Source organism: Cydia pomonella, chromosome 2, assembly GCF_033807575.1.
Source record: "Cydia pomonella isolate Wapato2018A chromosome 2, ilCydPomo1, whole genome shotgun sequence".
NCBI classification, from domain to species: Eukaryota; Metazoa; Arthropoda; class Insecta; order Lepidoptera; family Tortricidae; genus Cydia; species Cydia pomonella.
The window spans coordinates 19,390,926-19,416,847 of NC_084704.1; the positions used below are offsets into that span (position 1 = coordinate 19,390,926).

At 35.3% G+C, this 25,922-nt stretch overlaps 3 protein-coding genes across 12 annotated transcripts in view; all 3 read right to left on the reverse strand.

The window, feature by feature from the left end:
* Window positions 1–10,103, reverse strand: part of LOC133534602 (spondin-2-like) — a 29,169-nt gene extending 19,066 nt beyond the window's left edge. The window contains exons 1-2 of one of the 4 annotated variants that reach the window (XM_061873783.1): window positions 9,284–10,100; window positions 3,368–3,529 (exon numbers count right to left, since the gene is read on the reverse strand). In XM_061873783.1, coding sequence (XP_061729767.1) covers window positions 3,368–3,529; window positions 9,284–9,407 — 286 coding nt within the window. In that variant the 5' untranslated portion in view covers window positions 9,408–10,100. Of the gene's footprint in view, window positions 1–3,367; window positions 3,530–9,283 lie in introns of all 4 variants that reach the window. The other 3 variants (XM_061873782.1, XM_061873785.1, XM_061873784.1) reach the window with 3 other exon arrangements.
* The window catches only part of LOC133534609 (uncharacterized), a 201,521-nt gene that overhangs the window by 141,507 nt on the left and 34,092 nt on the right, over window positions 1–25,922 (reverse strand). The window lies entirely within an intron of this gene.
* Window positions 10,755–21,763, reverse strand: LOC133534600 (spondin-1-like). 7 transcript variants are annotated; one of them, XM_061873781.1, is made up of 10 exons: window positions 21,613–21,763; window positions 21,133–21,540; window positions 20,804–20,995; window positions 20,386–20,592; window positions 19,966–20,223; window positions 19,296–19,464; window positions 18,826–18,916; window positions 16,908–17,085; window positions 16,097–16,214; window positions 10,755–11,041 (listed from the first exon to the last, which is right to left on the reverse strand). In XM_061873781.1, the coding sequence occupies exons 2-10, from the start codon at window positions 21,526–21,528 to the stop codon at window positions 10,947–10,949; spliced, it is 1,704 nt and encodes a 567-aa protein (XP_061729765.1). In that variant the 5' UTR covers window positions 21,529–21,540; window positions 21,613–21,763; the 3' UTR covers window positions 10,755–10,946. The 7 variants fall into 7 exon arrangements, with proteins under 7 accessions (XP_061729765.1, XP_061729762.1, XP_061729763.1 ...); XM_061873778.1 differs by having other exon boundaries at window positions 18,787–18,916; XM_061873779.1 differs by having other exon boundaries at window positions 18,826–18,919.

Genomic DNA, 25,922 nt, shown 5'->3' on the forward strand with positions numbered 1-25,922 from the left:
TTGCTCCCTATTTGTCTTCTAAGTTAGCTAAAACAGAATAAAACCATATCAAAATGATGTAAATAGTCCAGATATTTGATATTTAATAAGCCCTGCAATTGTGACAAGAATAGTTACAGTGATACCCTACCAGGGCTACCGCTGCCAGTGATGGCTCAGGGGTTACTTACCTAGGTTTTAATATTTACCTATATAAAACAATGGATTGTTTTATTCTAGTTAAATTCAGTAGTATAGGTACCTACTAACAGATCGTTTGGTAAAAAGTACTCAAGTGCAAATGCCTTAACCTTTACATTTATTTAGCTATGACATCTTCATGTTTAAGTTGAATATATATGTAGCAGATCTGCTCCTAAGCATACCAAAGGTTAAGAATGCGAGCGCTCGCCTTTTGCGTCCACCTTTTACTAAGCATACAAACCTTTATTTTAATTCAATCTATTGATATATTTTTCGATTGTACCTACCTAAATATGTCTAATTAGCTTTTGAAGGTTGCATAAAGGAGCATTTGTATTGCATTTTATCGTGATATATCTTTAATATTGAATTCCAACCGAGAAATCTGATAATATATTAAAATCCAGCTACCTGCGGAAGCAATGACTTGATTCAAACATTATTTTCTCCAGCATAGTCCGTTTGCAAATAGGTATTTTTTGATCTCGTTTATCATATTGATTGACATCGTTTTTACTCCAGTTTAAATTGTCCCTCTCATAATAATAACAATTTCCAAATGCTTCAATAAACCGCGAGCGGCAGTTTTAGTTGACGTACGAAGAGCGCGCTCAGCGGAAAAAAAATGTTTCGGTTCGATGTACATTGCTGCTTTTCTTAGCGCAATACTGCTCTGTGAGTGTTGCCATACTTCAGTTTGCTTTACATTGCTACTGACAGACTTTGCTTGACAGACTATAGATAAGTTTTGCAATAGACAAATATGAAACAATGAGGTGGCATATATATTTAAAAACTATATTTCCATAGACAATCTTTGGTTGGAAAACATTGACTTTATTTTTAAATTTACTTATTAAAAAATAGATTTAAACTTTGAAAACGTCGGCGTGGGCTAACGGCGATTTACGCATATTTTATACAACATTTTCATTTCATACAAAGTTAAGATTTTTTAATAAGTAAATTTAAAAAGAAAGTAAATGTTTTCCAGTCAATCATTGTCTATGGAAATATAATTTTAAAAAGTATATGTGATAGGCCACCTGTTGATTCATATTTGTCTATTGCAAAACTTATCTAGTGATCTATGTATTTAAAGTTTAAAATCAAAGTGTATACCTCCATACCATAGCTATGTTTCGTTCGAATTTTTTCGATTTTTGGGTTCCGTACCTCAAAAGTTAAAAAGGGAACCCTTATAGGATCACTTTGTTGACCGTCCGTCCGTTTGTCTGTCTGTCAAAACCCTTTATCTGGGGCACGCGTGGAGGTATCGACTATCGAGTTGAAATTAAAATTATGTACTCAGGTCTACAGTCCCTTGAAGCTGTGTAAAACAAAAACTTCTAAGGTCCACGAGGCGTAGCTGCATAGACGCGGCACATATAAGTCGTGCAGCATTCACGCAGCCTGGCGTACTGATGTTGTCCACGAAGCGTAGCGTAAGTGTATCGTAGCGTAGCCTGCATTTTCTTTCATTAGTGATGAAGACGTTCTTTTTCCGCGAGGTTATTATTGTACAGACACGGATATTTTCACACTATTTGCGTAAATGTTGATGCCGTTCCCGCCATTTTTTTCACAAAAACAGAGTTGTGTGGTTTTGTATTTATGTAGGCTGCAATCAAACGTACACCAGGCGTACAATGACGAATACTCTATGCAACTACGATTCCGTGGACAGTAGGCCTAAGTTAACGTAAAAAATAACCGGCCAAGAGCATGTCGGGCCACGCTCAGTGTAGGGTTCCGTAGTTACTCTTCCGTCACAATAAGCTAAACTGGAGCTATAGTAAATTGTTAACCAAGGGATGAAACGGTACCTTTCACACGAGTTAAACAAATAGGCAAATTTGCATAATCAGTACCTAATTAAAGTAAGTCTTTTTACTATGAAGGGAAAACTTTTTGCGATAACTCAAAAACAGCTAAACTGATCATGTCCGCTATAGTTTTCATTTAATATCTTTCTTAAGCTCTACTTCCACGATTTTTTTCATATTTTTTGGACCTATGGTTCAAAAGTTAGAAGGGGGGGGACACATTTTTTTTTCTTTCGGAGCGATTATCTCCGAATATATTCACTTTATCAAAAAATGTTTCTCGAAAACCCCTATTAATTTTGAAAGACCTTTCCACTGATACCCCACACTCTAGGGTTGAAGCGAAAAAAAAATTTCACCCCCACTTTACGTGTAGGGGAGGTACCCTAAAAAAAATTAAATTTTTAGATTTTATTGTACGACTTTGTCGGCTTTATTGATTTATATATCCATGCCAAATTTCAGCTTTCTAGCACTAACGACCACGGAGCAAAGCCTCGGACAGACAGACAGACAGACAGACAGACGGACTTGGCGAAACTATAAGGGTTCCGTTTTATGCCATTTGGCTACGGAACCCTAAAAAAAAGATACGGCCGTTTATGCCGCAAACACGTATATTTCGACACTCTCAAGGGAATCAAAATTTATAGGGTACCTACTTCCCGTTGACCTAGAACTATGAAAGGCAAGTAGGTAATATCTTCTTTACCCTACAAGTACAGGGGAAAATCTGAAAACTATAAATATGTAATAAATAAAATAGAAAATAAATTAAATTAAAGTTGTACGGAACCTTCGGTGGCGAGTCCGACTCGTATTTGACCGGTTTTTATTATAATAAGAATTAGGCGCGAAAACCGAACTATGAATATAAAATCATTAAAAAATCGGAATAAATCAAAGGAAGCGGCATAGCTGTGGTTGATATATATCAAATACCTAGTGTCAAAATATTTTCAATAATGTTAATATCCAGAGGGGAAAATGAGGACTACGTTTGTATGGAAAGGCGATTTCGGGCAGTCGTCCACTACCGTTTTAAGAGCTACCGATTTGACCCCATGCATGTTCAGCGATATTTGGTTCCATACCATACACATAACCATCATATTTAGTTAATTTAGTTTTCAACCAAAAAATTCGATTCTCACTGCACCCACCTTGACATTTTTCTGTTTGGCCCTATCTATGATGACTGGTAGAGAATGTCATGCGGCATTAGGTCTATCTTTTGTACATTTTTAATGTGCAATAAAGTTTTTTTTAAATAATAAATAACAGGTATGTGGTTGACAACTACCTACTTATAGGTTTAGTAGTAATAATATCTATTTAAAAATGACAGAAAACTTTACCGGTGTAAGTTCCTTCTGGTACGTAACGATCCACAGGAGGATTAATATCGATTATATAGCGGTCATCAGGAGGCAAAGCGGGCGTCTTAATGCCTAAAGGTACTCGACAACTTTCGTCGCACAGGACACTTTGTATAAGTAAAATCATGAAAAAAGGAATATCTGAAAGCGGAAAAAAGTTTGTCGAAATAAATAAAGTCCGATTAAAGGCCAGACGGGACAATTTTTCTTACAATCAGATTAAATTGGCAGTTTAGCTGTGTGGTGCGGACGCAATAATGAACTTGGCTCGCTTACCCCACTTGATTCGATTGTATTGTGAGCGATCATATCAGGGGGTCTAGCCAAGATGACAATCGTTTGCGCTACGACAACGAAACGCTTTCTGTTTTTCTATCACTCTTCAATATTAGTCCGATCGATAGAGAGACTGATAGCGTGATAGCTAGGCGCTCAGGATAGTCATATAATGCATTACGTGAAACGGTCGAAGATATATTTGAGAGCTGGTAACCGCTACCAGTTTCTAGTATGTTGTTGTGCGTGGTATTAAGAGGAAATACCAGCTGAGCCCTTTTTCAAATTTGAAAATTCTAGATAAATATTTCTGTCCCGCTGATGGGGATTGCTCTTAAAATTAGTGCGATAAGGACAACTGCAGCTTAGGCGAAAAATCTTGCGTAAATATTTCAGAAATCGAGGTTTCGTTCTCGACATTTTCTTCCTCCAAAACTTAACCAATCATAACGAAATTTTTGGAAAGAAATGAGAATGAATTGATCTGTGTCTGACCGTTTTGATTTTTGCGTTTATTGATGCCGACTTTCCGGGTATGCAAGGCGTCTGTTTACGGCGTGTTTTTTAGACCGCGAGCCAGGAACAATTTCCATGACAAATCGCCTCCCGGCTGAAAACTCTTGTAGTGGTTAACGGCTAGGTATGATGAACCCTCGTGGACAGCAGTTGTCGCTCCGTTGGTGGGTTGAGGAATGGCAGCCACCGAAACACGTAAAACAAAATAAAATTGTCATCGCCTCCCGTTTGATACTTTGTCAAATGATAGTTCAGATGCTGTTGTTAGTTAAAAAACCGTCAGCCGGTTATATCGCAGTGGTAAGAACATCAGCTGGTCGCATGAACATGTAAAAAATAAGCGCTATATCTTTTATGACAGCAATAACAAATCATGAAAATTTGCATGTAGCATTTCATCAGGCGTAAACGCCTGAAAAGCCATCAGCGGATTACGCAATTTACACATTACGCATACTTTGCCGCACATAAAGTGGTAAGGCGCATATTTTTAGGGTTCCGTAGCCAAATGGCAAAAAACGGAACCCTTATAGATTCGTCATGTCCGTCTGTCTGTCCGATTATGTCACAGCCACTTTTTCCCGAAACTATAAGAACTATACTGTTCAAACTTGGTAAGTAGATGTATTCTATGAACCGCATTAAGATTTTCACACAAAAATAGAAAAAAAAAAACAATAAATTTTGGGGGTTCCCCATACTTAGAACTGAAAGTCATAAAATCTTTTTTCATCAAACCCATACGTGGGGGGTATCTATGGATAGGTCTTCAAAAATTATATTGAGGTTTCTAATATCATTTTTTTCTAAACTGAACAGTTTGCGCGAGAGACACATCCAAAGTGGTAAAATGTGTGCCCCCCCCCCCCCCCTGTAACTTCTAAAATAAGAGAATGATAAAACTAAAAAAAATATATGATGTACATTACCATGCTAACTTCCACCGAAAATTGGTTTGAACGAGATCTAGTAAGTAGTTTTTTTAATACGTCATAAAATTAAAAAAAAAAAAATTTCATCAAACCTATACGTGTGGGGTTATATATGAAGAGGTCTTCAAAAATGATATTGAGGTTTCTAATATCATTTTTTTCTAAACTGAATCGTTTGCGCGAGAGACACTTCCAAAGTGATAAAATATGTCCCCCCTGTAACTTCTAAAATAACAGAATGATAAAACTAAAAAAATATATGATATACATTACCATGCAAACTTCTACCGAAAATTGGTTTGAACGAGATCTAGTAAGTAGTTTTGGTACGGAACCCTTCATGGGCGAGTCCGACTCGCACTTGGCCGCTTTTTTACATGTTTATTTTACAAATATTACGCAAAAATACCAAAAATTTAAGAAAATAAATATTATCATTTATCGGAACATTAAAGCCAAACTAGAGAAAGCGCTTTGTCACCTCCACGCTCTTTATATCCGTGTAAATACGTAGTAGCCTTATCTTATCTCTGTTACTATGAGGCAGCCGGTCCGGGCCGTAGCAACTACGCTCGCACTCTATTGCAAATTGTTTCGATTTGTTATTTCACTTACCCACCAAAAATGTTTTTATTTTATTTTATTGTGTTTAGTTTAACTTTTAGATTTTTAGTTTAAGTCATACATGTACCTACGTTTTTTGTTATAAGTGTGCGCTCACCGCTAAAATGTTTTTTTTTGCATGAAAAAAAAAAGAAAAATTCTCATGTAAGTGAATATTTTGTATTCTTATGAGAAATAAAGATCTTTAAACCTAACTGACGGTCATTCCACCGTGATAGAACCGGCTGACGGTTTTTTTAGTTTAAAACAACATCTAAACTATAATCTGACAAAGTATCAACCGGGAGGCGATGACTGACGAAATATGCTCCTGGCCCGCGGTATATTTAACGCTTTTTGAAGTAACCTGGTTGTTATAAAAACAAGAATATCAAAAAAAGCAAAACGTAGAGACACAGGTATTGGTAATGAACTCATATAAAAAAAAATCTAGGGCCATAATTCAGAGAGGAAAATGTCGAGAACGTTTGTATGGAATAATGACCACTAATGTTTCCCCTGGGAGATAGTGGCGCAGGCCACCTACTTCAATGTAATGACGTCATCAAAATGGCTCGCGCCTCGTTGCGAATACTGCATCATGGCCTGGTGCAGACGGCTTAAAAACGATCGCAGCGCTTGATGTGGCCAAAGTTGGCGACAAATGTCGCGGTACTTCTCAGTTAGTATGCTCGCGATAAACTCAAAAACTTCTGAACGGAGTTTCATGTGGTTTTCACCTATCAATAGAGTGATTCTTGGGGAAGGTTCAGGTGTATAATTTGTTAAGGTTTTGTGTAAATTGGTTGAAATATGACGATGTTTGCTAAAGATGTCGGAAAAAATCACGCTGTCTAAGAGCTTTATTCGAAAACGCTGCCTAATCCGTTTAAGATATAACAACACAATGTATGGTGGGATTGTCTCTTGTTGTTTGGTCTACTTACAAAAAAGTCCGCGATGGTATATACATATCTATCTTTTAAGGATAACTTATTATACCCATTCTTAACTTATAAAAAAAGATCACATACTTATAATCTGGTATTTGCAAAGCTATTTACACGAATATAATATTAATCCTTGACAAATTAAATACGTTAGTTACATTTAGCATTTCATACAGATTTAATATAAATTGAATCGAAATGTGTTTAAAATAATTTTAATATGTTCAGTCTTACGAGAATAAAAAAATAAACGAAACGGATAAACATTTTATCTAGCTTATGTCAATACAGAATTAATGCTTGCATGTTAATACAATAGTATGCATAATACAGTATGCTAGGGATGCTAGGCGATTTTAATAATAGTTATAATTTCAGTTATTGAGAGACCGTCAAAATCATACTTTTGGCGCGTAGACTTTGACCAAGCTAAGTTGGCAGCGATTTTGATAGCACAGACTGTGCAAGTGTTATTTTCAACGTCAATCTTCTATGAAATTATCAATTATCTCCTCATCTTCATTCTGTCTGTCGTCTGTCAAGTCAAGCGTATGGCTAAGAACGATGACGAACGAGGTAACATAATCGTACTGTAGGTGTAAGTTGCTGTTTAAAATCTATAAAAAGGACAACGTTTTTATATTTGAAAACATCATACGTATTCCCTAAAAGAACATCACAACACATATGCCATATGCTATCAAAACACAACAAAACATAAATTTTTTTTCTTCTATAATTTGTAACGAAAGATCAACGAATAATATTGACATAATAGTACACACAAATAATTCAGGCGTTTACGCCTGATGAAATGCTACATGCAAATTTTCATGATTTGTTATTGCTGTCATAAAAGATATAGCGCTTAGATTTTGCGCATTAAACTGCATTATAAAAAATGTTTTTGAGGGAGATAACCTTTATTTTGTTGCGCTCATTATACTTGAGCGCTTACCCAGTTGCCAACGCTAGGCGGCGCTGCCATCGTGCACTCGGCCAATACATTGCACATAGACTACTTATACAGGATGTTTATTTAGTTACCTGCAATAATTTACGAGCTGAATATATAGATCATAGTACTCATATTTAGCAACTTTTATTATGTTACCAATCCCGAAATCGTGTAAAAGTTCAAGTTTAAGAGCAAAGATTTCAATTTCGCTATTCACAAAGGAGAGGAATAGGCAATCGACACCATCAAGTAGTATGTGCGTTTCGGGCTAATTTTAAACCGACTTCAAAAAAGGAGGATGTTATTAATTCGACCATTTCTACCAATTTTTTTGTATGTCAGTTACCTCAGAACTCCGTCATTTCTGTACCAATTTGAATTTTTTTTTTGTTTATACTTATACAGGCTGTTTATTTAGTCACCTGCAATAATTTACGTGGTAAATATATAGATCATACTGAGCAACTTTTATTATGGGACTAACCCCGAAATCGCGAAAAAATAATACTTTCCCATAGAAACAGTCAAGGTCAGACAAGCAAAATGTATGAACCAGCTAAAATTTTTTTCGCGTATTATTTATTCACCCCGTAAATTATTGCAGGTGACTAAATAAACATCCTCTATAGTTCCAGATTGGTCCCATTATTGTCAAAATCCAGTTCTGATGATGGAAAAAGGAGGCGAGGCGGATAATATGATGATATTTGAGTTAATTTTCGAAATGATCCGACAATCTGAAGTATATAGAATTAATCAAATATCTAGACCGAACAAATAATAATAAAAAAATAACTTGCATGACAAATTAAAAAAAATGATTACACTGAGGGATGAATATGTATGTATATGTAGCTAGAGCAAATTGTAATATATAAATTAAATCTCAATAATGTAGGTACCTACTATATCGAATACACAAAAGCACACGCCATTACACACACAACACAACATGAGCATAATTAAGTTAGATTAATAAGAATTAAGCGTTGTACAGTCTTTTTGTTTTTGTAAGGTCCTGGCAGAATATCAGCGATGTGGCTTGCCGCGTCATCATGCTGAGCCAGCGCCTATTCTCTGCCACGACACATGGTATTGTGTTTCTATTGTTTCAAGAATTGTAAACTAGTTTTTAAGAATAACTCTAAGCTGCATGTTCTTCTTATTGTATATCTACCTACCATGTATGTTGTGGAAACGAACAAAGTTTTATCTATCTATCTATCTATCTAGAGGGATGAATGTGTAGCTACTTAACAACTTTTACTATGGGGCAACTCCTCAATCGCGAAAAATAAACTGCCGTCTCATGGTAAATCAGTTGTCAATGTTTTCTATGGAATATTTTTTTTTGCGATTTTGGGGTTGGCTTCATAGTAAAAGTTGTTCAGCGTGACCTACACATCCACCCCTCAGAATATGGTCAGACATAACAAAATCATCCTGTATAATTATAAAAAAATTATACTCCGCTCAGTAAATGCATTCTATGTATAAGTGGTTACTTTCTTGAATTCGATGTCACAAAATTTTTAACATAGGTACCTTCATTAAATTTTAACATAGGTACCTTCATTAAATTTTAGATAATTATAAGAACCGAGAAAGATTATCTACTTATATCATAACAAAATAAATAAAAAGGTAGCACACTACTTACCGATACTGAACGACTTAACCATTTTGGAAATCATTTTGTATGCACTTCTGACCAGTCGTAACCATTTAAAGGACAGTACACTAATGTCGGTTGATACCAAATATAACTCCTTTATTAGCAGCATTACAGAGCGTTAAACTGTAAATTGTAATGAATACTTTATCGTCCGCATCCTCATATACCTAATAAAGATCCCTTCTGCTTACTTGCTGATGTAATTCAAACTTTGAGTCATAGGAACAGAGCTGAAATTAGTTCCCTCTCAATAAAAATTAGGGTTTCTTTTGTTTGACGTTTTAAGAGTCACACAAACCCGCCGCCAAAAAGCCGCTCCCATAAAAACGAAAATTATTTACAAAGATAAAAAGTAAATATTAATTATCTTTTCACCACACCAGCTGGTAAAGGCTCTCTTGGTCTTGGTACTCCCAAAACCGGTAAGAAAGTCTCATTTTATCCACATGTATGACAAAGTAATCTGATGCAAATTTTGAGTTATTTGCTTAAGCTGGCTGATGATAGATTTGACTTTTAAGTGATGGATTTGAATGGCAAATATTGATTAACGTTCATTTTGATTTCATTTCATTTTGTTTGAAGTTTTACATTTAGTATTTTCCTCGCGTTGGTGTGGTGAAAATTATTTTGTTTCATTCGGTTGCAAAATTTGTTTCTCCCTCGTGCCTTGACACCCTTGCAACGCTCAAGGTTCCACTTTTCAAACCACTCGGTACGCTCGTGGTTCAATTTTGAACTCTTTCGCATGCTCGGGTATTAATAATAGCACGAGCGGTTAAACAATAAGTTTGCCCCGTTGTAAATCAAATGAATATTATAGATTTCTTGTTGAGATGTAAAGTCGTGGCGGGGTACCGCTATGTCCAGAATGAACATTAAAAGTTTGTTACTTAGCGATATTCTGCCGCGACTTTAAATCTCAACAAAAAAAAAACTATACAGTTTTTTTTTTTCTTTTTAAGAGTTTTCACTTTTAAAATTTAATACTAGGTAGTTATTTCATCCTTTTTATATAAAATTAAAGAAAAAACATTTTTATGCCGAAAATGTCTTACATAATTTCGGAAAAGAGCTGATCATCTTCAAACTGCGGAATCGATTTCCATCAAACATAGGTATGTAGCTAGGTAGCTAAGATTGCTAAACCGGAAGGAAACTAATAAATCACGGAATCGGTATATTCGTTTGAAATGCGACAGACAGACTGACAGACATGCATTGGCGTCAAACTTATAACAACCCTCTTTTTGCGTCAGGGCGAGTAGAAGTTTAGTATGTAAAACTGAATTTTAATGTTATTTCAGAATGTTGTTTTAAAATGAGAATATAATACTTCTATTGTTTGGCGGCGGCTAGGTTCGCATGACTTTTAAATAGGTTAGGTTGCTAGGTACGTTAATTGTATATGTTTTTAAATCAATTACTTGCCTCATGTATAATAAAATACTATTCAGTTACTTCAAAAAGTTTAATATTACTCAATACAATACAAATACATTTAAGCTTAAAAGATGGAAGAGTATGGAAAGTAGCATAAAACCTTATACCTCATGTTATGTATTCCTATAGTTCGGACATCTTAAATAAAATCTAATCATACTAACTTTAGGGATTAATGTGTTACCATAAATTTAGTTAAAATAGTTCACAACAAAGATCTTATGTTCTTTTTGTTGAAAAGTTCTCGTTTTCTCGAGCCCCACGGGTGTCCCGGAATGATCATGTTCCGTCTACGTTCAGCTGAAATCATAACAAATATACGTTTTTATTATAGTTTTATTTGGACTTATTGCAATCCTGAATGTCTAAACAGTAGATACTTTATACATGTATATATATACCACATAAAAAACATTGTAAGTATCTCTGCTTGGCCCTATGATTGACTGGTAGGGAATGTAATCATTTGTCGACGACGAAAAAAACGCCAACGAAATCGGCTCGATAGAAAATAATTGCAAAGATTGGTCTTAAAATCACAATTAAACGGTTTTATGTCTTTATTGTTTTGACTTATGGGTCTGCAATTAAAATCACAATTTCAAAACATTTATATCTAAACCTTGGTCGAGTTAAATATTACACTAATAATCCACTTTTTTTTATTTAAATATTTTTCTTATTATTCCCTTGCCCAGGCCCAGTAACATGCGACAGTGCTATCTCATTTACTCCGATACAAATAGACAGTGTGCGCGCTTTAGGTATTGACAGCCTCTTAACGATCAGCAAAAGTAGTATCCGCAATTCGGACCGTATCTTACAAAGTTTTTTTTTTAAAGTTGTCGATTGAACTGTCAATTGATGTATGGAGTGTGGATTTAAGAGATGAGAAATCTCTTATGATAGAACTGTTGCAAAAGTGTCCAGCTGTCAGCTATAAATAATAGTTCCAAATCTCTCCAGAGTAGCGCTAGTGTAGCTAAGAACCTAGGCGTTATTGACGGAGTGACATGCGCTGTCTATGATTTGATTTTTTTGTTCAAGTACTCTAGGTATTGTAGCGCCACCTATTTAAGGTTTTTTGATGACACTTTTTGGTATATGGATATTTCTTTCCTTACCTCCACCTTCCATAAATTGATGTTTGTTATTTCCAGAGACATGTCAGTCGCTTCGCTTGACAGACATATGAACTGTGCGAGTACTTATGTTACTTTTGTATTTCATGCTTGAGCTGATGGCCTAGTTGCCAATGCTCGTAATAAAAAATAAAAAAAAATGAACTGTGCGAAAGGGAAGCCATCACGTATATGCACAACCCATAAGTGCGAAAGAGGCAGACTACATATGAGAAAACGTAACCAATTTTGAGTTCGAAGGCGGCCGATTTTTTAACGTGAAAAATATAAGAGAATCAAAAAGAAAAATATATATTAAGTAATTTAGTGAAGATGGTGTCATGTTGTGTGCCGGGTTGTAGTGTTTTAGGGCCAAAAAACCCAGGAATATACTCATTTCACAGGTAATTATGATATTCCTATCGAAATTTTAGTAACGATATTTCATCAAATTAACAGCATAAAAATTAGTCAATAATTTAGAATATTTTGTGTAAAAACCTAAACTGTTACTTTACGCTAGGGCTTGACAAAATGTTCATATGACTGTATCAATAACTTGTCGGTATATTAGTAGGTATGGAATTAGTTGTTCACAAGACATCATTAAGATATTACCTTAAAATAATAACGATTGCTATAATACCTTTTTTGAAGGTGCACATGTTTAGCGATAAATTTAAACTTCACTTTCCAACACAGTATTTACATTTTAACCACTTTTCCACGGCTTTGCCGCCAACACAAGGAAACACAAGACAGCGTATACTTGTACACAGCGTATACACACCCAACCCAACTTGTCAGTAAGAAAAGGCGCGAAATTCAAATTTTCTTTGGTAAGTTAACTCTTTGCGAACACATTTTCAAACAACTTCAACTTTTTCATTTTCAACTTTTTTAAACACATTTGAAAAAGTTGTCGATAAAGCAGTTAAACATCGATAGATTATTAATATGTTGTAACATGACATCACTATTTCTGTTCGCACATAGACAATTTACACACACACTTGCATTTCATTTTTGGTCACACTTTCGAAGTTTGACAGTTGTTCTATACTATCCTATTTCTATGGTTATTTCAAAACGTAGTGATTATATGCTCTTTGGTTATTTCATTATTTTCGTATTATTTTATTGAAATTTGTTCGTTTTGTTTAATGCGGTAATTAAACTTAATTGGTAGAATACCTTCAGAAAACATGAGTGAAATAGTGATGAAGATGGATTAAATTTTTTCAGGTTGTATTTTTACCTTCCAAATATGTTCCCACTACTGACGTGAAATTTTTTTTTGTACTAGACGAGATCAAAGTTATTTACATCTCGTGCGCTTTTGAGTCCCTTACTTCGCTCAAGATTCTAAATTATTATAGAATCTTTCGCTTGCACGGGACTCAAAATAAGGACTCGAAGAAATATCAAACTTTGCTCTCTTGTTGTACAAATAACTATTGTTTTACAAGGGGGCAAAGTTGTTGTTTAACCGCTCGTGCTAATGTACGAGAGCTCGTGATACCCGAGCAAGCGAAAGATTCCAAAATTGAACCACGAGCGTAGCGAGTGGCTCGAGAAGTGGAATCTTGAGCGTTGCGAGGGTTTCAAGGCAATAGGGTGAAATAAACTTTACCCCCGAGTAAAACACAAAATTTTTCACCACACCAACGCGAGGAAAATACTAAACAATCAAATCCAAATCAACGTAATAAAAAAAACCGCTGTTGTATATATTTTGTGCAATAAATTTTAAATAAATGAATAAAAATAATATTTCGCAAGTAGCGATTTAAAAAAGAAAATATATTCATTGCAGCTTCGCATCCGTCATGCCTTTGTCTCATAGAGGACATAAAACCTAGAAAAAAAGTACATACAGAATTACAGACTGGAAATGTATATGGATAAGAATAAGAATAAGAATAAGAAACCATTTATTGCCACACAAAATACAATGTTTCACTTAAAAATAATAATAATAGGCATGCGCGGCAAAAGGAACGGACTCAGCGTACGCTGCGTCAGCCATTTTATTACAAATTGATTGCGCAGCGCTGATTTTCAGTCCGCCCCCTTCGCCTACGCCCATATGGAAAGTTTAATAACCGTTCTAGCTATAATAGCCTCCTGAGACCCAGAATCAATTGTTTTGTTTTTTAATTTGGAACCCTTAGTTACAATAATCAAAGTTCAAAATAGATATTGGAATATGTACAAAAATTTGTACTCAGGGTCTTAGAAGGTTAAGTAATATTTTTACCACGTACTTACGTATATATATTTAGAAGTATAACAAAACCAAAAATTATCAATTTAATGAAGTTTTTAAAAGAAATCTTAGAGAAATTGAGCGGACGTAAGTTAACATACAAATTTTATAAATTATTTCTGTAGTTTCATCCACGAACGGTCCGTCCACATAGCTGGGCGAATATTTAGTATTATGATTTTATTTAAATATATCTGCAAATTATTTTTATCTCTCAATATGATCTGTATGGTCTATTAAATCAGGCATTTCATTTACGTTCACTCCTTTGTAAACAGTGTGTGAACAAAATGTTATTAGGTATGTACAATTGATTCTGGACCGATTTAGATGTAGGATTTTTGAATTTGGTATGAAAATAATTTGAGTCCCTAAGAAGGACATAGGATAGGTTTATCACGAAAATAATCATTATACGCGGTCGAAGTCGCAGGCAGAAGCTATAAAACCAACTAAATATATATATATATATATATATATATATATATATATAGATTACATAAAAACTAAAACCTAAATATATAAATATATATAACAAAATAAATACTCGTATATAATCGATTTTCAACTCAATAATGCAGTGGTCGAAAACTAATAGCTCATACGTGGACGGCTAAATGCGTGGATGCGTGGCGTGGCTAAATGTTTTTGGACGAGAATTAAAATTACACTACTTTTGCAAAATATATTTTTTATAGAAAACACCGTAAATATTATTTATGGTTAAGTAATATTTAACTTAAAAAGACATTATGAGCAATAAAAACAAAAATAAATATATTGAATAAAAAATACATTAAGATACTTTTTCGTATTTCGAAGTTGGCAACTCTTATAATTGGACCAAAACTAACGCACCTAAGTACCTTATAAGGTTTCTTAATTTCTCTAGGTATCTAATCTAGGTACACGATATTTACACACTCTTTACTTTTTCAATTGTACAGTAAGTATTAAATATACGCCTACTTCGCAAGCATCTTCTATCAGAAGAACTTAAATAAGGTTCACCATCATGTATATGTATATAATTATATGTATTAGTCTATCTTTTATACATTGTATAAGTAGTAGTATTTAACTATTTATATATTTCTAATATTATTTGACTTAATTGACTTCACGTTTAATTTTTTCCTATTATTTGTTATTAATTTTTCCTGCACCAACATAAACAAATGTCTCTGTTTGACCCAATGGTTGACTGGTAGAGAATGCCTTTGGGCATTAAGTTCGCCATTTGTACATTTTTCTTTATGTGTGCAATAAAGTTTAAATAAATAAATATACAATGAGGCGATTTGTTTCACCGTTTTTAGGGTTCCGTACCAAAAAGGTACAAAAGGAACCCTTATGGTGCGACTCTGTCCGTCCGTCCGTCTGTCACATCGCTAAATATCTCGAAAACCACTTAAGCTATCGATTTGAAATTTGGAATAGTTATGAGAAACTTTTTAATTCTCTTTGCCTCTGATCAAAAGTCTTTCGCCTTTATAGTTACACGAGATAATTCAAAGTTTGTACGGAACCCTCGGTGTGCGAGTAAAAGGAACGCGCGCTTGACCGGTTTTTTTATTTTTTAGTAACATGAAAACTAATACAAAATCTTCCATTTCAGCTAAACTTGAAATAAATTGTTAGGTTTTGTTTTACTCTGTACAAGTAATTATGTAATGCCGTATAGCCGATCAAACAAGTTTGTCAGTAGATTTTTTTTATGGGACCTTAACCCTTCGTGCCTACATTTTTTGCCGCTATTTTTACTGACAGAAATGGCTTGACGGATTATATTTTAAAATATCATGGTACATAAAACTGTAAACGAGCGCTGTATAAACTTTTGAGGGCCCAAATTCAGAGTGGTTGATAATATTATCTCAACTACCTATTATCTCTATTACCTAAGTAAAACTGTCTAAAGCCTACAGCCGCCTCGCGGCTACAGGCGGCGCGGTACATACATACCAGTGACTTCAGTCCTTTCCCCTTCTTCGGTACATGGTTCCTCGCATTCCATGCGCTCGAAGTCTTCGAAATGAGTCTTGCAGTATGCTGGAACTTCTTTCTTGCTTGGATGTTTTTCCTAGGGGGAAATTATATCAATGAAGTAGGTCGCTATTATATTGTCTCCAGAGGCAATCTTTGCCCATAATTACATTTTTAAACAAATCCGTTTACGCAGTCAATTCATAAGAGTTACGGTAACACTAATATTTAGAAGCTGAAATAAGGTTGAATTTTAATACGCACTATTTTAAGGTTTAAGTAAATTAATTTTGTGTGAAGCAAAAATGCCTGCAAACGTTACCACAATGCAATTAGAAATAAAGGAAAAGTGAACAAAATTCCCTGACTCGGGGCGAGACTCGAACTCAGGACTCCGGGATACCAGCCTGCCGCTCTACCAACTACTATTTATAAATACGAAAAAAGTGGGCAAAGTTGACTGTTAATTTAAGCTGCTGTTAATTTAAATTCGTCAGCTTTACCCGCTGGTACTGACCAGTGATTATAATTATTTTACACTACATATATGGTGCTACTTTCCCGCACGCGTGCGGAAATGAGCACTTTCCGTGCATATGTCGACTTTAAAGAGCCATATACACTGTAAAAAGTTGTACGATACACGTGCGAATAGGTAATTCGCCACTCGTGTCGATTTAAAACACTCCCTTCGGTCGTGTTTAAATTTATCACCACTCGTTGCGAATTTCCTATTTTCTGCACTTGTATCGTAAATAACTATAATCGTTGGCAGTATTTTTTTACTTACGTTAGGGTCATACATCTCGATTGGCAGTCCATCCACCAGATGGTAGCGTTCCCGCCATTTATAGCCCGTGAGCGTGCCGTCCTCGCAGAGACCTTCGCAGGGGCTCCACTCCAGCCATTGCGTCATAGGGCACTCCTCTGTTGATTCTGGATCTTGATCTAGAGGTATCTCGCTTGAACTGGAACGAGACATGATTAAAAGGTAACTTTAGTAACCCTGGTCAACTTAATGTGTAAGCAGTTATGTATCAGATGTACAGAAAAGAATAAATTTCTATGATTTCTATGCAAGGGTGTTTATTCGCACTCTCATGCTAATTTTGTCGAATAAGTTGTTTTTATGTAACATAACAAGGATGGGCAGAAAGTAATTAGTTACCTAATCTATTATTCCGTAAGCGATATGACTTATTAGTAAACATAGGTGGGTATAGTGCTACAAGAAATTCTAGAAATTGAATAAAATTGAACTAATAAAGGCGAAAACAGTGGCGACACCAGTAGGGCTAAGATGGTCGGCTCTTTATCATTTGTCACCATGTCAGCCACGTCCTAACAAGTATGTAAGCGCGAAAGTGACGGGCATAGAGACAAGTGATAAAAATGGAACCATGATGCCACTGCAGTAGACTTGTCACAACCTCGCAACAATTACATTTTTGTGAGATTTTTGTAAACATGACTTTTCTAGCGTCTAGCTGACACAGTTTCACTTCATTTTCCTTATAAAAACTTACGTATTTCCTTCTATGAAAATCTCCACAAGGTTTTAAGAAACTAAAATGGCATTGAAAATATATGTAATATGAATAATTCAATATTTTTTTTTTTTTTTTTTTTTTTTTTTTTTTTTTTTTTTTTTTTAACAAGGAAATAAATCTATTTATTGACAATAACATAATATTTATGTACAAAAAACTAAAATAGTAACTTATCAACCCTAATAACAAGTGCCTAATAGACACAATATCATTTTGTTTGCAGCGGGTGTGAAGTTAGTTGTATATTACTCAATACAAAATAGGGGCCACTAAGAATATTGACCATTACAGGTAAACTAATTACATGTTTATTGCAATATGTGAAACAATTAACTAGTTATTTAATTTGTATAAGCCTTAGTAACAACCAAAGCCTTGTTTTACTGTTATTCAAAAATATACAGGATTTGTGTGTATAATGTAAGGTGGGAATTTGCTATCTTTTCCGGCCAGCAAAAAAAAACATGAAAAATACTAAAGCTTTACTCATTTACAATATGGGCCTTGCCACTTCCACTTTTTAGGGTTCCGTACCTCAAAAGGAAAAAACGGAACCTTTATAGTATCACTCGTGCGTCGTCTGTCTGTCCGTCTGTCACAAGCCTATTTGCTCCGAAACTACTGGACCAATTTAGTTGAAATTTGGTACACATAAAGTTTCACACAGACACACATATAAACTTTATGTGGGTCTGGGGGATGGTTGGGCCCCTCCAATTGGTGTGGGTACTTACAAAATTTAATAAAATGGTTTGTAATAGTTCCCCGAGTATCATATATAAAAATTAAGAGTGAGAATATAAGTAAAGTTACAATACCATGCACAACCCCCACCCTCGAGGACTTTTTGTGTTCATCATATTTATGAACACCACAAGGTATAATTGTATAAATTTACAAAACTACACGAATTATTTCCCCCTGTTTTGGAAAATTTTCTTGAGCTATTAACATTCCATAGCGAACGAAACGCAACTATCACGGTCTCCCTAATATGGATGAGTAGTTGAGAGAGATGTGATTTTGAAAAATGGTTTTTGGTGTGATTATGGTATGTACATTATTTTAAAATTCGAGTAATTAAATAGCAGAGTTTAGGAATACAGAACCATGGCTCACCGGCCGTGTTCGTCGCTAGCTATGTCAGGGTTTTGATACCTGGAGGGCTCGTCGGGTTCTTGACCTTCGGAATCGGTTTTTTCTTCCCCACTTTCGGGTTCCTTAGCCTTTTCTTCTTCTTTTTCCTCTTCTTCTACAATAAAAGGAAGCTAAAGCTGTACCATTGACCAATACACAAACATTGCAAAAAATACTACTTATCTAATTGTAATGAAGTATTGCTAAAGCCATTTTACATTTTCCAATTCGGCTTTTTTAATGTCCTCTTGATAATATAGATTCGTCAATTAGCCCTTTCCTACCGGAAAATTAAGATTTGCTAACTTAATAATGAATTCTAGTGACATGTGTTAAAATTGTCATTTAACTGTAATCAACCCTCACGATCGTCTCAAAACGGGCACAATCGTATCAGACTGCAATATGGTCGCTGAAATCAATCGGTATCGGAATTGAGTTCCAACTTCCAATATTATTTCAAAATAATGGGAACAGGCTCTAATACTGACCTGAAGATTCTTCACAATCTCGTTGGTACGTTCTAATTAATTGAATACGAATCCTTCCAAATGGGTGGACATCCTTCATATCAATTCCATAGAATGGTGAGTTTTTATCATATGAACTCATTTGGACCCTGCCAATGGCGTCTTGAGGATACGTCTCTATATTTTGGGACTAGAAAGAGAAGACAAATAAGTACCTAAACTTTTAAGACCTTGGTCCATACGATTTTTTACGTATCAATCACAACCACTGAGTAATCAATGGGTAACAATTGAGCCAACCTACATATTTTGAGTACTAAGGTGTAGAGTTTATGATCTTAGGGCTTGTAGATTTAGGGCATGTAGAATAAGAAGCTTGGCTCTACATTATCTGATATCTTTTTTGACAGTGCATGGGAGCCATGTGGTATCGTCTTGACAACATTTTACATGAAAAATGGTTTTTGGTGTGATTATGGTATGTACATTATCTAAAACAGTTTTTCTTTTACATTGTAACATGAAAATTTTTGTGGAATCTATTAGCCGAACACAAAAAAACAGGTATTGAGACCTGCAAGACCGGGTCTACAAACCCTGTACAGCTTAAATCATAACTTTTAATTTAACTGCTCAAGTCATCATACTTTATCAGAAGCTTTATATTGGCTTTTGAAGTATGGGTACCTACCTCATAAGACACTCCGCTATCAGTCCCAGCATCCCAAGGATACAAATTTAGTTCTTTTTCTTGAAGCCAGGTGTTGTCTTCCTGACACAACTCAAACCTGGTCACACCTAAGAACCAGTCGGGAGACGGGTACATCGCCACGGCGGTGGTGATCAAGTGGTTAACTTTGTCGGCTCGAAAGAAAGCATGAGATGGATTATTCATCTTTTTGTAACCGTGACCTTTTGCTTTGATGATTGTTCGGACGCCATCACCAATCTGAAGATAAATACAATATAGGCTTTTTAAACAATATTTTAAGCGTACAATTTTAGGATCCATAAGCACTACGCGTGATAATAAACAAAATAATTTCTTTGTAGTTGAAACTACTTATAGATCCGAGTAATATAAAGGTACATTAATCACTAATTTGTGAACCTTTTCCCGTATCTCAGCTTCAAACTTGCTGCTGTTGGCATGCTCGGCCAGTTGTCTTAGACCATCAGAAGCCAACTCCCCGGGCGCCCAAAGCACGAAGTCAGTCGCATGAGAGGCCCCAATTAAGTCACTGTAGCGCGGCAACCAGTCGCTTTCTGGGTATAGTTGCGGATGAATGTTACGAGACCAGATACCCGTAAATGTAATCTAAAAAAGGTAATACGAAGTTGTTGATCAGTTTAACATGCTTGGTTTCACATTAAACCTACTTTAAATATTAATCCAGCGTCAAAGCTAGTGAAGCAATAGGTTGCATATGCAAACTCACTTAAGGTCGAAAACCCGGAGAAGTTCGACACGGCGGCGGGCTTTGTAGCTACTTGATAGCTTACAGCTGCCCCTTCCCTCGTTACCTTACCTGGTATTTAGCCTCATCGCAAATGTTACATTCGTAGTTAAGGTTCGGAGACACATCGTCTGGTTGACGCATATCCTCGCACAGTTTACGAGTCAGCGGAGCCCCGTCTTCAAACCAGACCTCCTGGCTTTCTGCCACCATAGCTCGGATGGTCACGCATCCACTGCCTGCTGGAGGAGCTTCCCAATACACCTGTAAAAATTACTAAGATTATTACAAATAACCCCTGTACGTATTTAAGTATTAATTTAAGTAAAGCTAAATTAAAATATTTCTCAATAATTAGTATGCTTAGTAAAGAAGAGAATATAATAATCCCAAATACTTACTTCTACAGAAGACTTCGTATTATAGCTGGCTTGCTCCACAGAATACAAACAGCGATCACTATACTTTCCTGATGCTTGGCTTTGCGGTCTCAGTTCCCCTGGATTTTGAGCCAGCATCCTCCTGGGATTCCTCGGGTCCTGCTTTAAATCACCTTCAGCTGACAGCATGAAAGCCGTAAATTCAGATTCATCGTCTGTTCTTGTAATTTGAATAGTATAGACTTCTTCCGGTAGGTACGTATTGTCAGTGCCGATAATATTCAACTGAAATCGGCCATCTGAGGGAGACGCTAAAGATGTAGAACCGTAAGGCCGCCGATCACAACGAAAACATTTAGCAGGCTTCAAAAATAGTATTATTAAGAGCAGAAAATGTACAAGTTTCGTTTGTGACATTCCGCTATAAATCTGAAAAAAAAAAATGTTTCTAACTTTACTTCACTAATATAAGTAACTATTTATAAAATTATACTTACTTACTTAGTAATTTTAACTAACGTGAGACTATGTACAGAACTCTAATATGATGTGTTTTTCAAGACTGTGTAACGATTCAAATGAAGACAGTGGGACAGGACTATGTGGGACGCGTCGACGGATATCGCATATCCTACCCAATTACTTAAGAACTCGTCTTAATCTAAAGGGATATATTACACACACTGCAGCCATACTTCATATGTAGAATAGGTACCTACAAGTTAATTATAATTACTTATATACAGTTCTAAACAAAAGAAATTTGCACTTCTGGTTACATTTACACTGTGTACAAGAAATAAGAAGAGATTTTGAAAAATTCAACCCTTATGGGGTAAAATAGGGAATGAAAGTTTATACCTATGTGATGTGGTACAATAGGAACTTGAAACTTCGTAAAAAGGTATTTTATTATATGTAACACAAAAACACTCCCCTAAACAAGGGATCGAAAGTTAGTACTGGGAATGGGATCGAACATTTTTTTTTGAGTGCGAGACTTAAAACTTTGTAAAATCATATCAGTGTTTTTAAAAATACATCCGCCTGCTAAGGGGGTTAAAAAGGAGATTGAAAGTTTCTATTGGGTACAAATACCTACTCTGAAACTTCTTAGAAATACGTTATTAGGATACAAGCAACTTAATTTCAGTGTTTTTTTAAATTTATCTCCAAATATGGTTTACCCCTTTTTGGTTTAAAGTTTCCATCGGGTAATTTAAAACTTCTTAGAAAGACATAATATTAGAAAACAATAATAGCATTTTCAGGGCCTATGATAATTCATTCATTCATTTTAAAAAAGGGGTTCAAAATTTGTATCGGGTACGAAACATTGACATATACCGTGGATTATGGATACTTTGATTCCTGGGTTTACTTTGATAAAAACTTTACCCCAGGTTCAAACTCAAATATTACGCTTTCTGAACGCATCCTTTGAATATTTTTTTTACGATTGGCAAGATTGAACGTCACTGCCAGTTTGTGTTTTATGTTTGTTATTTCATACGTTTTAGAGCGCGATTTTCAGTAGTCTGCCTTACATTTAATTATTAATTATGGGGTTATAATTTCGTATTCAATTATTTTCTGCCCTCTGGGCGGAAAGCGTTAAGAGCAATTCCTAGCTGAGCAACTTTTCAAATCTCGAATTTTTGAAGCTATGTTTCTGTCGCGCTGCGGTGGGCGGGAGCGGGAGCTATCTAAGTGTGAGTGCGCACACACAGACGCGAGACGTGAGCGCTCACTCATTGCGCGCCGTTGCGTCGACATGTCGACGTCGCCCGCGAGCCGGACGGAATTCATCCTGCGCTGCCCGAAGCAAGTTGTTTTTGGTCTCATATCACAGATCTCATATTTTGATCACATAATATTGTTCTTCATTTTTATATTATACTGTATCTATTAATTACCATATAGGTAAAAACTGCAAAAAAGAATGATGTCCCTGCTTCGGTCGTCGTCGTACAGTCAAGTGCAAAAATATGTATCGAAAGAATCTTCTCATAAATATGGTACTACGCTCTTATTACACTGGTATAAGATGCTATGAGACATATTTTTGAGTAAGATGTGTACACCCATATTTTTACACTTGACTGTACCTATCCGTGACAGTAAGTTGGGTGTGATCATGGTGTGTTGTAAAATTTTGTAAGTAGGTATAAATATATGGTTAAACTACAATCTATTTTACTTGTAGTACGATGGGGCTAAACTTGGGTCGCCTTATTGAAGAACGTATCGCAATGACAATCTGAGTAAAGTATGTTGGGGTAATGCCGGACAATTTTGGGACCAATTGAGAGAACTCGTGAAAAAACGTTTTTTCAAGATCTCAGCACATGATAGATTCTTGAAGTACGGAGCAAATCGTTAAATAATAACCGTAGATTCGGTTAGAATTTTGGTAATCTTCAATATAGAACGATTTCAGTTTTGTACCTGTGTAAAGATGAGACATACTTTTTTTAGGGTAACGAGTGTTTTGCCATCAAGGGAGAACATAGGATGGTGAAAAAAAGTTGCTTCTAATGGAAAGAGAATAAGATATCACAAAAAAATAGGTCCGGTTTCTACCCTTCTCGAATGTATATAAATTGCAGCCACCAATAATTACAAACTTAAAAGTTGTCATCGAAAGTTTTTAATTCGTATTTTTGAATCCGATCTTAACCCTGATACAAAAATTAGTAAAATTGTGGCTCTCAAACTTTGATACCTATGTCAGAAGGAAATTGTGGCTCTCAAACTTTGATACCTAATATAAGGCAATTTGATATGTAAGCAATGTGCTAACAAACCTCTTATTGTAAGGTTTACCCGAAGTAATAAAATAAGAAAAACGACTAAAATAATAGATAGGTTTCGAAGTTTTGACATTTTAAGATCTCGTGAACTGTACAGGTTTAGTGAAAGTGTAAATGTATTGTTTATTGAAAGGAATGTACTGGAAGATATTACGTGCTTAAGTAGGAGGGACAAAAATCGAAATAAAAAAATAATCGTGCCCAGTCATTTTTAATGAAGGTCGCCAAAAAAATAAGAATCAAACTTAGAAATCAAAAAGACTAAGTAGTTCTTTAAAAAGGTCAAAGTCACTGAGAGCCCATCTTGAAGTATGGAAAATAAGTAAAATTGCGATTTTATTGGTATAATTTTGAAATTATATATATAGTTGATATACAATCTTTTTTTTTATAAAATGTAAGGATCGTATGTAAAGAGTAAAGTAAATATATAGGAAAAGGGAGCCCTCTTGAAGCATTTTAAGGAAACTAATTTCGAAGCCCTATCTCTATTTTGTATCCGAAACTAGCTATGTATGTATGCGTGCACATCTACATATGCATATGTATGTGTAGGTACTTTATTGCAAAAAATTGCTCATTTGCTGTCTATTTTACTCGATTTTGTTATAAAATTCAACATGTATCATCATCTCTATACAATATAAATACTCTTTATTGCACACCTCAATAAAAGAAAACAATACAAAAGAAAACAGAAACAAGCACACGTAAACAACATGCGGTCTTATCGCTAAAAAGCGATCTCTTCCAGGCTACCTTTGAGTTGCGGAAATTAAAAAATGACATTGTCCGTAAGTAGGTGTACATACACATACAATATACATACATACAAAATAGACTCCCAAAATCTCTTCCTTTTCATTTACCGTCGCGTTGGTAGTGGTACTGGGTGAAATAATGGTACGAAAGTGTGATCAAGAAAACAATAAATGTGATAATTAAGTAGGTCAGTAGGTAAATTGAAGAAAATTTAGAGTTTGACAATCACTGCTGTTTTTTAAATAGGTAAAGATCGGGTTGTTTCTCTCGGATCTTTACCAGGAAGGGTCAAGATCGGATATCGGTCTGCAGCAGTCCTAGGTCGGTTTTGATTGGATAGTTATATAAAAAATATCGAAAAAGAAATTATACATTAAAACAAAAACAGTTTCGTCACAATACGCAAAATAAATTACAGGGCGAAGATCGGATAGAAGAAAAAAATTGCGAAAATATCTTGCTCCCTGTGATTGCGCATAGCACAAGCCCGACGCCCTGAGCGACGCGGGGACACTGGCAGTCGAGGCGCAATGAAATGGCATCTTACACAATGTTGCCAACATTTAAAAAATAAAGCCAAATTAGGGAGACATGAATGTCCTACGTTCTTCACGGTGCATCCGGTATTTACCCAACATACCTACCTTAATCGTTGAACCGCCGTATTTCAAAATGGCCCTTATTTTGATATCGGCTAGCCGTATTGTAATACGGTGGATTATACAATACGACTGCGATACTTATATATAAATCCCCTCGTTAATGTAATTTCATTTTTGCTATCTAGTGGCAAACATCAAAGTAGTTATCTTTTACTTGTGACGCACAAGTGTGAGCAATGTAAAATACTATAAGTATTTCTAAAAAAAATTGCCTTGTTTATTGTGATTAATTAATTATTAAATTCGCAAAATGCTGTCGTTTTATTTAAAATAATGAAATAATTAGACCAGTTCCGAAAGTACCGGGAAATCCCTGTTCCTAGTTCCACCAGTACCGAAAATCCCGGTTCTTTAAAACAGTACCGGTTCTGCAATCCCTAATAAGGATGGTATGCCCATCACTAATCCTTCTGTGTACGTATATTTATAAACTGTCTCCGCCTCCAATTCGTGCGATAAGGACAACTGCAGCTCGGACTAAAATTCACTCGCAAAAAACCCAAAAATCGAGGTTTCGCTCTCGACTGTTTCCTCCTCCAAAACGCAACCAATCATTATGAAATTTTGGAAATTG

Bases quoted from the DNA above. Each gene is read 5' to 3' on its own strand.
- LOC133534600 (XM_061873774.1), bottom strand. From the start codon at position 21,528: ATGTCACAAACGAAACTTGTACATTTTCTGCTCTTAATAATACTATTT. The intron at 20,996-21,132 runs GTAAGTATTTGG...TAATTTTTACAG, and splicing joins ATACGAAGTCTTCTGTAGAA to GTGTATTGGGAAGCTCCTCC. The intron at 18,920-19,295 runs GTCAGTATTAGA...CTTTTATTGTAG, and splicing joins AGATTGTGAAGAATCTTCAG to AAGAAGAGGAAAAAGAAGAA.